Source organism: Nymphaea colorata, chromosome 4 (genome assembly GCF_008831285.2).
Source record: "Nymphaea colorata isolate Beijing-Zhang1983 chromosome 4, ASM883128v2, whole genome shotgun sequence".
Taxonomy (NCBI): Eukaryota; Viridiplantae; Streptophyta; class Magnoliopsida; order Nymphaeales; family Nymphaeaceae; genus Nymphaea; species Nymphaea colorata.
This window is the reverse complement of record NC_045141.1, coordinates 19,254,907-19,267,317: the sequence shown is the minus strand read 5'-3', so window position 1 is coordinate 19,267,317 and position 12,411 is coordinate 19,254,907. Positions and strand designations below refer to the sequence as shown.

The 12,411-nt window shown below is 39.6% G+C and overlaps 2 protein-coding genes and 1 non-coding gene across 3 annotated transcripts; all 3 read right to left on the bottom strand.

Annotated features, from left to right (window-relative positions):
- Positions 1-395: 395 nt before the first annotated feature.
- Positions 396-2,233, bottom strand: LOC116253223 (pentatricopeptide repeat-containing protein DOT4, chloroplastic-like). The gene has a single exon (XM_031627990.2). The coding sequence runs from the start codon at positions 2,182-2,184 to the stop codon at positions 598-600; it is 1,587 nt and encodes a 528-aa protein (XP_031483850.1). The 5' UTR covers positions 2,185-2,233; the 3' UTR covers positions 396-597.
- Positions 2,234-2,513: 280 nt separating this feature from the next.
- On the bottom strand, positions 2,514-2,585 carry TRNAC-GCA (transfer RNA cysteine (anticodon GCA)). The gene has a single exon. It is a non-coding gene; the product is annotated as a tRNA-Cys (tRNA).
- Positions 2,586-4,048: 1,463 nt separating this feature from the next.
- Positions 4,049-8,474, bottom strand: LOC116252606 (tubulin beta chain-like). Its single transcript, XM_031626980.2, has 4 exons — positions 8,316-8,474; positions 7,833-8,239; positions 5,730-5,999; positions 4,049-4,864 (listed from the first exon to the last, which is right to left on the bottom strand). Exons 2-4 carry the CDS (start codon positions 8,224-8,226, stop codon positions 4,194-4,196), a joined length of 1,335 nt encoding a protein of 444 aa, XP_031482840.1. The 5' UTR covers positions 8,227-8,239; positions 8,316-8,474; the 3' UTR covers positions 4,049-4,193.
- Between the last annotated feature and the right edge of the window lie 3,937 nt (positions 8,475-12,411).

Below are 12,411 nucleotides of genomic sequence, written 5' to 3'. Positions count from 1 at the left end.
CACGAAGGTTAATTGGATGTGATTGAAACATATAACTTGGAAATGATGTGCAGCTTCGCATTTCAAGTCCATATTCAAGTTTATTGCATTCTGATTGTATGAATGATGCACTGTTCAAATTCTGCATTGCCTTGTGCTTGCACCTGTACCTGAATATCAGGGCATTTTCTGTTCTCATGTTACACCGCCTGCTCCTTGATTGGGGTAATCAGGGTCTGATAAGTCATTGGTGTGGTGTTGTGAGACCGTTGCATAGGTAAAAGGCTGATGGTAGATCTAAGTCCGGTTGTTGTACGAGGAAAAAGTCCTGAAGCGTGATTTTCTTTTTCCCCCACCTTGAGGGCCAGGGGCATCTGGTGGCGTATACCAGATATCATGCTGAAATGTTTTCGGCTGGATAAATATATTAAACTGATACCTTATGTGGTCCCTAGATGTTCATAAACAACAAGTAGATATACAAGCATTAGCAAATTCTTCGATCGACATTTAACAAGAACTTTACAGACTCGGGATGTTAGATTGCATTTCTTGAGCTCCTCCAAAAGAAGATTCAATTAACAGCGCTCACTTTTCCACACTTGACTAGCTTCACGGCTACATTTCCAGTATGCTCCACCCTTGTGTTTTTTCTACACCTCTCTTTTGCATCAAGGTTCTCATCTTCAGCACCTCATTCCAGTCGCCTCTAGCAGCATAACAACTTAAGAGAAGTGAATAAAATCCTTTAGCCCTTGGGCCTACGTCCATAACATGATGCCTTAATGTTTCTGCCATTTCAAGATCACTATGGATTTTGCAGCCCCCTATGATAGCTTCCCAGATACTGGCATCTGGGTCAAATGGCATCCTGCGAACAAATTCGAGTGCCTCCTTCAGATGTCCTGCACGACTTAAAAGATCAACTACACAAGCATAGTGCTCCATTGAAGGTGAGACGCCAAAATGCACCATATAATTGAAACACTTCCAGCCATCATCTACTAAACCAGCATGGCTGCACATGGACAGGAGTGACACAAAGCAGATCCGGTCAGGATATAGACCTCTCTGCAACATTTTGAAGAAAAGCGCCAGACCGCTTTCCCCTTGTCCATGCCTACCAAACCCTGAAATCATTGCACTCCACGAATTAATGGTCGCTTTATGCTTAATCCCCCTGAAGACCATGTAAGCGGACTTCAGTTTCCCAGATTTTGAGTACATATCAATCAAAAGTGTCTGGACAGAGATATCAAGATATAATCCGCTTCTGATACAGAGGCCATGAATAGCCTCCCCTGCAGAAAGAATCGCTAGACCGGCGCATGCTTGCAGAGCAAGCAGAGCGGTCACCACACTGGGCTTCACATCTTCATTCTGCATCCGGCAAAATAGCTCCAGTGCCTGCTCTAAGTCTGCAAACCTTGAGAACCCACTAATCATGGTGTTCCAAATGACAACATCTTTGACTAATATCTTGTTGAAAATCCGTGCTGCGTCGTCCAAACACTCACACTTTACATACATATCCATAATGGCTGCCACCAAATCCAAATCTGAAAACTGGCCTGAAGCAATGACATGAGAGTGTGCAGCTTGCCCAAGTCGTAGTCTCTGCAACCGTCCACAAAGCGGAATGACAATCTTCAAGCCAACCTTGTCTAATCTTAATCCGCTGGTCTTCAACAAGGAACAAATTTGCAGTGCATCGTTATAAAGCCCGTTTATGCTATAACCTGAAGCCATTGTGTTCCAGGATACAATATTCCTGGTTGGCATGTCATCAAACAGATGGCGAGCTTCCGATAAACACCCAGATTTAGCATACATGTCGACTAAAGAATTGCAGACATAGACGTCGTGGCAAAATCCCAACCTGCAAACCTGTGAGTGAATTGATTTGCCTACGGGAAGCGCCGCCGCCGTTGAAGCGCATGCCTTGAGGGCGTGCAGGAACGCGGAGTTGCAGAGCTCTGCGTTGGAAGACAGGAGGAAACGGTAGAGTCGGATGACTCTGGCAGCAGACTTCTCGGCAAAAAAGGATCTCAACAACACGCTTTTCTTCCATGTTGAGCACGCGGAGCCGTCTCGTAAGTGTATGCGTTGATGGTGATCAGTAGCAACGGTGGTTGGTGCGTGCACGTAGAGACGGAAGCGAAGGAAGAGAAGGTGCCGGTGGCGTCCCTCACCCCATCTCAACATCGGGGCTGCCGTTAAATAAGCGGTCCTGAATAAATAGACCCGTCTTGCGCACGCAAAAACCAAACGGGGACACGTGAATAAAATTCTCTTGCTTGGTTGATCATAAATTTTTACCCACACACACACACACATATACACACACACATATATATATATATATATATATAATGCAAATCCTAATTATCATTAATAAGAATAACTATAAAGATAGGAAGTTACGTTTTTGATATTTATTTCCACAAACTTGCAAGCCAGGAGAAAATTTCAATGGAATACGTTGATGTGGGCAAAGACTGAAAGAGCAAAAGTTAGGGGACCAAAAAAATGCGAGGGCCCAACCGGGTTCGAACCGGTGACCTCTTGATCTGCAGTCAAATGCTCTACCACTGAGCTATGGACCCTCCTTGTCTAGTGATGTCAATCAAAATGGTTTTGTATGCTTATTTTAAGGTCCTATTCATATGGTACCTAATATGTGATATATCTTAGAATCTAGTCTGATTCAACTAATATCATAATTACTGAACTTGTAAGTGAATCAAGATAGAGAAAAGAAATTCTTAGTATCACTGACTCAAACCCATTGTCATAATCCTATTCATGAGAATATGGAGGTACTAGTAACTCATGGCAACATGGGTTGATCGATCTGGTCTTTCACAATAAAGTGATAGATGGAACTGCCATGGAACTACTTATTAGCAGATTAATAAATCATTTGGGAATAGCCTATACATCAAGTAAAAGTCTAGGTTTCAGCAAGCGACCGCCACATCCACATCCATTTCACTAGGAATTGATGATCTTTTAACAACACTTTCTAAAAGTATTGAGAAATTACATGCCATTTATGATGTGGCAATAAGAAACCCGACATAATCACACCAAACTAAATTTTGATCCAATCATCTTCTTTTGCAAATTCATACTATTAATATTTTCTAATCTGAACTACAAGTCATCTTCAATATCTTGAAATAGTATAATCAAAAGCAAGCAAAAAGGGGCTTTCTTTGACTTTTGACCACACATACACATAATATAATTGCAATAAAAAAAGTTCAGCTTTTTTACCAGCTTGATGTTGAGGACTCATTGGATCTAGAAGTTCATTTTGGCTAATTGAACCTTCTCAAACTGTTTCTTTTCAAGAACCAAAAAGATTTGTGTGAGAATAACAGTCATAAATATGCAACGGATCTTGAAGTACTGTTTCTGCAACATCTTGACCAAACCCACCTACATTGGACCTACATCAGGTCAGATCCAAAATTATAAACCCAGATATCATCACCAATCCTTTTGCATTTGGAATTGTTTTCATCTTTTCAATCTATACTGGATTTGAGAGAATCTGATTTCAAATATGTTTAAATGATCCAAATTTCAGACCCTTTACACCCTCCTTTTGTCTTAGGTTTCATACCCATTTCAAAGAATTGTGCATTATCGCAATCGAAAGTTCGAAAACGCTTAACTAAAATTGCGTTCAAATCACTGAGATCTGATCTACATGCATCATTTCCTATAAATGTAAAATAAATGGACGGTTATAATCTGATCTTGTCTATGCAGATGCATAATTATCTGATGCGCACAAATACATGCATTCTATCCAGTTTTTGAGACGAACTATTATTGGGTCCAATATCAAATATTTGCAGGTAAAATTTTTTTATAGCTCTTACGGATACACGGTTTCAATGGCTGCTCAAGACTAAGGCTTGTTTATTCATACCAGGACTTGCTACCAACCTGTTTAGATGGCGGATCTAAGTCTCTTGCAACCTGTTCATGTATCATATTGAGCATATCAGGTCGCTTCCTGATTTCACTCAACTTCTCTCTATAAAGCTCATGAACATCGAAGCAAACACAAATAGCTTCCATTTTCTATAAATAATGTGAACACAATACAAATAAAGCACAACATGGCATCGAATCATAAACACGTATTAAGCTGTAATCACAAGAAACCAATACAATTAACTATAAACAAGACAAGTTTACTAGTTCTCCGCAATTTCTTCTTCATAATCCTCCTCCCCTTCTTCGACTCCGGTTTCTTGGTACTGCTGGTACTCCGACACAAGATCATTCATGTTGCTCTCTGCCTCTGTGAATTCCATCTCGTCCATTCCTTCCCCTGTGTACCAGTGCAAGAAGGCCTTTCTCCGGAACATGACAGTGAATTGGTCCGAGACTCTGCGGAACATCTCCTGGATCGACGTCGAGTTGCCCATGAACGTCGAGGACATGGACAGCCCAGTGGGAGGTATGTCACAGACACTAGACTTGACATTGTTGGGGATCCACTCCACAAAGTAGGAAGAGTTCTTGTTCTGGACGTTCATCATCTGTTCATCGACTTCCTTGGTGCTCATCTTGCCGCGGAACATGGCCGAGGCTGTGAGGTAGCGACCATGGCGGGGGTCCGCGGCGCACATCATGTTCTTGGCATCCCACATTTGCTGAGTGAGCTCAGGGATGGTGAGAGCCCGGTACTGTTGTGAATTTCGAGCGGTGAGAGGAGCGAAACCGACCATGAAGAAGTGCAGGCGGGGGAAAGGGATGAGATTGACGGCGAGCTTCCGGAGGTCGGAGTTGAGCTGGCCGGGGAAGCGGAGGCAGCAGGTCACGCCGCTCATGGTGGTGGAGATCAGGTGGTTCAAGTCCCCAACTAGTTTGGGTTGCACCAGAAATTACACACAAATATTTAGACATCATCAAGTATAATGCATTTAAAAATTAGTATGTAATTAGTGAAACTCCAACAGACTAATTACCACAAACATCAATATCGGACCATCTTTTCGCAACTTTATCTTTGGGATCATGAAAAATGTGTGCCGACACAGACACTGGAGCTGAACCATGATTTTGTTACTGGTTTTTCTTTTTTGGTCTGTTGAATCCAATACGACATGCATGTGCTTGAATTTGCTTGATTTAGGATTCAACTCTAGGTCATCATGAAATGTAACTGAAATTTGGATTAAGATCCTGATTTGACATCTTCATATTGCACACATGAGATGTTGATGCATGACGAGTGCGTTAGTGGGCATTAGGATTGTTTGGCAAATAGAATACTTTGTAAGTGTTTCATGAACGTGCCTTAATCTTTAGGGCAGAAGATTAAGGCAGGTTCACGAACACATAAATGTTGTAGTGTTTCATGAATCTGCTTCAATCTTTAAGATAAATTTATTGAATAATCACATAGTGTTCTAACTACCAAACGACTTCTAAGAAGGGTAAGTTGTTTTTACTATCTTTTATCTAATTTGGTTGTTAATGTCTACATCCATAAATTTAAATTTAAGATTGGACTCTCTCATGAACTTTTTGCTAGCATAGATGAGCAAAACGAGGCTTTCAACTTTCAAGCTGCTCCAATCTTAAGTCCCTACTTCGATGTTACATCAGCAGAACATGCCGCATCAGATCTAATCTATGGATTTAAGTCAAGAGCAACTAAACATCCTCTAAGTTTATCAAACGGCAGCTAAAAAAACAATAAGAGGGACCAAGGAATTACTCACAGCTGGGGTTGGTGAGCTTGAGTGTCCTGAAGCAGATGTCGTAGAGGGCTTCGTTGTCCAGGACCATGCACTCGTCCGCGTTCTCCACAAGCTGATGGACGGACAGCGTCGCGTTGTATGGCTCCACCACGGTGTCGGACACCTTCGGGGATGGGAACACCGAGAACGTGAGCATCATCCTGTCCGGGTACTCCTCCCGGATCTTGGATATCAATAGGGTACCCATGCCCGATCCAGTTCCACCCCCTAGGGAGTGACAGATTTGAAAACCTGCACCAACAGAAGAAAACAAACAAAAGATGAATATAAGATATATAATTTTCCTTTTCTCTCTTTTTTTTATTAATGTATGCTTGTGTTGTGGCAATGCAAAGGCTTCTTTGTATTAGATGTCGAAGCTAAGTCTGATGTGAAGCAGATCCTTACATGGTGACCCAGATCCAAACTGCTTAGTTACTGCTCAGATCTGACCTACCGACAACCGCTGGACTGTGTCATTAATGGTTTGGACAAACAAGAATGTTGAGCTGGCCGGATCTGAAACTCTTTTAGTCAGATATATATATATATATATATATATATATATATATATATATATATATATATATATATATATATATATATACATATATATATATATGGTTTTAAAAAGTTTGGATTTGCTTACAAGTCGAATTCAAACTATGGTACTGTGCTGTTTTACCATTGAATCTGAATCTGAGTCCCAGATTCAACTAGGATCTGATAAAGATCTGACCAGATCTAGATCTCCCAGCACCGGATCCGGACAAGGGCACCACCTGTGAAGGCTTGGACGCATGTTCTGAATCGACCCCACCAGATGCGGATCCTCAGAGCACTGTCTCTTAGTTGGAAATTGGAATTGTTCACAAGATAAATATAAACAAAGTACTACAACTGGTTTTTGTAAGATATTGTGTGCCATCACAACGTGGTAACATGTCTACATGTTAATTAGCTCTTGTGTAGACGGTCCAAAAATGCATGTGATGATCAAGAAAATGTCCACTAGTCAAATTTATCTCTGTTATATATTATTGCTATTATTATAAACTACATCAAGCATTTATGTGGCATGTGATATAGTCAAATTGCTATTATTATACGCAACATCAATTGAGATCAATTTGCTGGCAGAAATAATAAAGTCATATTTTCACTAGAAGAGAAGTTAAATTTTCATGTCGTTTAGTACATATCCTAAATCTTTACTGAATAAACTAAGATTAGACCATGATTGCATGAGGACAAAGCTCACGAAAATGAACCTTGTAAATGAATGATCCCATTAGATTGTGAGAGCGCTCCACCTCATGGTCCACTGTCACAGGAGGTGGCAGGACGCCATTTAAACTGCCATTCTGGCAGATGCTGATGCCAATGTATATATGTAATTTATGATCCTTAGAACATGGCGCATATATATGACTACCAATTAATCATATACTTGTTCAAAATATCTAACCGTAGGGATGAATGCAAAATATCGACGAATACGGAAATGAAGACACAATCTGAAGATTTTATGAGTTGAAGAAAGTTAAAAGGCGATAAAAGATGGAGTGCATAAGAAATCCAATCTATGCTGCCGCTAGATTTTATGATTTTCTAAAGCATCTTCGTCGATTCGTATAGGTCGGGAAATGGCGGAAATCGGCTAGACAGGGAGGCGACCATAGCCACAGACGAGGGTTCCTTATGATCTCCCTGTCTGTCTCTCCCCAAATCGATCTGTGTTGCTAGAAAGAGAATGGAAACTTGCGAAAAAGCTGGTATAGTGCACGTTTGGTGCTCCCCAAAAATATCCGGTGACGCATGCATCGGATTCTGATCATGATCAGGCAAATAATTCATGAAGATATTCAATTCAGGTTCGATATAGCGCAGCTAAAATTGAAATCTCCTCGCAGTAAATCCGACGCATTTGCACCCAAGATCCCGATCGCTAGCCGTCGAAACAATTGAAAGCCACGACAGATTATTGAAATGAACAAACATCCACATCATACCTTGCATAGCACAGACAGGGAACTAACAAACATCAATAACAGAAGCAAGATGATCAACAGGAAAGCGCATTACCTTGAAGGCAGTCACAATTCTCAGCCTCCTTGCGAACAACATCAAGAACAGAGTCGATCAGCTCGGCACCCTCGGTGTAATGGCCCTTGGCCCAGTTGTTTCCGGCACCGTTCTGCCCGAACACGAAGTTGTCCGGCCGGAAAATCTGGCCGTACGGCCCGGTCCTCAGGCTGTCCATGGTGCCAGGCTCGAGATCCATCAACACCGCGCGGGGCACGTACCTCCCACCGCTGGCCTCGTTGTAGTACACATTCACGCGTTCGAGTTGGAGTTGAGAGTCCCCAACGTAAGTGCCCCTGGGGTCGATGCCGTGTTCGTCACACACCACCTCCCAGAACTTGGCACCGATCTGGTTTCCACATTGCCCCGCCTGAACATGGAGGATCTCTCTCATCTTCCCAAAGCGCCTGAAAATGTGCAGAAAAGCTTGTCAATGTATATGTATGTGGTGTTGAAAAAGAATGAGATTAAGGGGATGATGACCTGTGGACTCAAGTCTGATCAGAGAGGAAGAGGGGAGAAGAAGAAGAATGGGGAAGAAAGAGAAAGCGGGGAGGGTATTTCAAGGGGGGGAGAGAGCAAATAATTGGATGCGGCATGTCATGATGTGGTAATCTCAACCACAAGGGGGAGGGAATGAGCTGGCCTGGTTGGTGGAGACAACTAAGCGCATGCCTGGGCTTATGGTGGACCAAAAAATCCAAGGCATGTCACCCTTACTTTTAGAAAAACAAAGGGAGGGGAAAGGAGCTTCTTCTATTTGGGAAACCACAAAACTGTCCCAGATACGCATCATGTGAGGTGGAGGCCCCCCCCCCCCCCTCCAAGCAGTTAAAACATCACAAACTTAGATCACACCAAATATGTATATATTCCCCTCTAACAGTCTCTCTCTCCCTATAGAATATAAATGATCCTGAAAGAAAACTGATCTTCCATATACGAGCAGCTGCTGCTGATGAATGTCGAACTGTGACCACCCACATGAACAGAGAGGAAGTTTGCCATACCCAAGTTCGAAAAAATCAGGGTGCAATGCAATGTATGTTTTTTCTGTTAGTGAAAGTATTTTATATTATAGATTGAGATTTTTGATGCACAAAATAAAATCCATGTGACAGAGAATTTGGTTTACGTGGGGCTTACTGCGCGATCCGAGAGAGTGTGAGGTTCGTAAGATGGTCGGGGCTGCGGCGATTTAAGTTAGGTTGGGGGTGCCTAGCCTTGGAATTTTGTATGCTCAATTATTGGAACAACAATGTGTGTCATCTTCTGCCAAGAATGCCGGCCAACTTCACAAGGGCTGTTTGCTACGGAGATAGGAATCCAATGCTAGCTACAAATCATCGATTAAAGTTCACACAAAAAAAATCAAGAGAGATCATAGGAAGTAAGATTTGTCAAAAGTTACATGTCCTATTTTTTTTTTCTACGCATTATTAATTGCTCAAAATGTACTTAATTTCCGACCTTAAGGGGTCGTGTTCATGTTCAGTGATTTTGCTTTAAAATTTAAGGTAGATTCATGAAACATGAGACAGTTTCACTAGACAGTAATAATTTGTTCTTGGTACCAAACCGCCTATAAAGTTACTGTGAGAACTTTATGAGTCTTTAATAGATCTTGACATTTATCTTTTATTAACTGCTCAAAATGTTCTTTCTTAATCTTCCGACTTTAAGGGCCTTTCACCCCTATAATAGATTGTTCATGTTAAGTGATTTTGATTCTGCCCCAAAATTTAAGGTAGATTCATGGAGCATTTTTTTTTTTAAGAACCACCTATAAAGTTACTGTGATAACTTTACAAATATAGTTCTTTAGTAGATCTCGACATTTATCTTCTGTTTTAATTTGGGATCTTGCAAATTTTGGGCATTTACAACTATACCTAGCACCATATAAGCAATGCATTAAATAGACAGCTGGGAAGATGCACGTTGTCATAGGCTTAATCCAAATGATGTTGCATTTGAATAACAATAACCATCACTGGTTTCTTGTGACCTTTTACGAGCTTCCTTACCAATAAAAGGAAAAGAATGAGATCAAGCTCCAATTAAGGCTGCCATGGAGAAGGCCATTTTTCTATTGCTCCACGTGATTTGACATCCTGCCTAATTCCCACCTCATATGAAATAGATAGGCTTGGATTGGTTGATGGGCATGTAATATAATGCATTATTTAAATTAACCAATACATAACCACAAAAGAAGCTCAATCATAAATTAACCATGATAAATATCTTTGACTTATGTAACTAAATTAGAAATTAGCTATCCATCTCCTTCAAATAGACGACTTTCGTTATGTGATTCTGGATAGTTAGAGTCATCATTCAATCACTCATTCGATACAAGTGTTCAAAAATACAAGTGTTCAAAAGAATTTACATTAACATGAAATCGGGGCTCCACCTTAAGTTGGTAGGTCATAATATTCGAATCGATGGAGGCCATGTGGTTGCAAATTAATTGGCACGTCCATCTCTGTCATGTACTTACCAACACAAGTTAGAAATCACAAATTACAAAGACGTCAACCTGGTTTAAACTTTTTGTTGCTGACACTTCGGGGTTATTTTACTTTCACATTTCTTACTTGCTAAAGACGAAGGAACCAAAAGTCCGGTAAATTATAGCAGCTTGTTTTATTATCTTTCTTGGAGATTTTACCGACAAGGTGAAAAACATTATTTTTCCAATAATGTACGGGTACCTTTAATTTTAGTTATAAATGTCTTTTCTTAACTTTACAGGATTTGGAAGCATCTATCCAGTTATTAGGTAGTTGCAAGTTTTTAGTGAATAATAACCCCAGCACCAGCGAGCTGCCATCACTAGTTATAATACATAATTAAATAACGTTTAAACATGTTATTTTTAATCATAATCACAAATAACGTTTCGGAGTTTTAAATGGTGAGGTTTCTCGGGTATAATATGACAAACTTGAAAAAACTGAAAAAATACTCTAAAATTTTAAAAATTTTAAAAAACTAAAAATAAGAAAAAAATAAAATAAGTTAGAAACTAATAACACAAACATCAAAAGATAAGTAGACTTGTAACAAATGAAAAATAAAAAAATTGTTCGGCATTAAAAAAACTAAAAAAATAGAAAAACACGAAAAAACGTGTTAAAAATGGGTTTTTTTTCGTTTTTAATTTTTTAAAAAAGACATGTTTTCTAAATTTTAAATGGCTATTTAATTTATCATGTTTTTTTTTTAAATGTGGTTTTTTACGTTCCTTTTTTTTCATAGATTACTGTTGAGTAGTATTAACTTTCTAGTGTTTTCACTCATCTTATAGAGTAAATTCATTCAAAACTAGTCACACGCGATGTAAAATCTGCATGAAATCTGAACAGTTGATTCAGCAGCAAGCAGAACCGTGATCTCATTGCGTACACCAGGTTGGTGCGCCCACCATATATATATGCACCCCTTAAAAAAAAAAAAAGGTGGGAGCTGAGGTATTTTAGAAATTTTTTAGACCAAAATATTTTTTCCTGAATTTCTTACTTTTTCACTACTTTCTTTTATGAGAAGAGGTTTCTCTTTGTTATGAACAGGGATATTCGGGACAGTATGGAGGGTGGTGTACAATTTTTTGTGCATATAACCAACTTCGCGAATTATGACCTTGGCCGTCAAGTTCTTATAATGCCGTTGTATTTGGTGGGTGAAAGAGAGTCGATTAGAGAGAGAAGGGGAAGAGGCGACTCACACCTGCTTTTTTATTCATACTTATTCTAAGAAAAAAGAGTAATGCCCACAAGAACCGAAGAGTTTATCTCATCATAGGAGCTAACCACGATCATGATTTGATGAATTTGTTATGTCTTCTACTGTTTTCACTTAACTTCTGTTTTAAAGTTTGTTGTTCTTTCTCTCAACGAAAGCAACATACAGACATCATATAAACGAAAGCAACATCAAGAGAACATTTAAATTAGGTAAATATCAGCCAATAACATATCCTCGAAAGACAATAAGTTTAATTGGAATCACGGCTTGCCTTCAGTCGCAAAGATGATAAAGGCTGCAGCTCGATCAAGGAGGCGCCGATGCCCGGAGGTGTTGATCAACTTTTTTTTTTTTCTCACAATTTTTCAACAAATTAAGGACATTCTTATTAAAAATTTCAAAATACTCTAACTCTTACCTGAACTGCATATTTGTTGCGTAGATAATGCACACAACTCATTCTATACACGGAGCCCTTAAATCGAACCTAGTTATATGCACGACCACCTTGTGCACAAACAGTTATGCACCATCTTATAAAAGAATCATAAATACCTCTGGTTATAAAAAAAAAAAAAAACAAATTCTTTCTAAGAATCAAAATGATAATGAAAAAGTTAAAACTTCAGAAAAGACATTTTAATTTTTTTTTAAAATACCTCAGTTCTTGCTCACTTTTTGTGGGTACTGCCCATGTATGTGGCAACCGCAGCTCGCATATTCCGTAACATTTTGTGTGATTTTCGACAAATATCCATGCAAAGTTCGTGTGTGCAGGGACATTAGCCCCACTCCAACAAAAAAAATAAAAAAAATATGTAAATTA

Bases quoted from the DNA above. Each gene is read 5' to 3' on its own strand.
- LOC116253223 (XM_031627990.2), bottom strand. From the start codon at position 2,184: ATGTTGAGATGGGGTGAGGGACGCCACCGGCACCTTCTCTTCCTTCGC.
- LOC116252606 (XM_031626980.2), bottom strand. From the start codon at position 8,226: ATGAGAGAGATCCTCCATGTTCAGGCGGGGCAATGTGGAAACCAGATC. The intron at 6,000-7,832 runs GTAATGCGCTTT...CTGTTGGTGCAG, and splicing joins GAATTGTGACTGCCTTCAAG to GTTTTCAAATCTGTCACTCC. The intron at 4,865-5,729 runs GTGAGTAATTCC...AACCCAAACTAG, and splicing joins CAAGCTCACCAACCCCAGCT to TTGGGGACTTGAACCACCTG.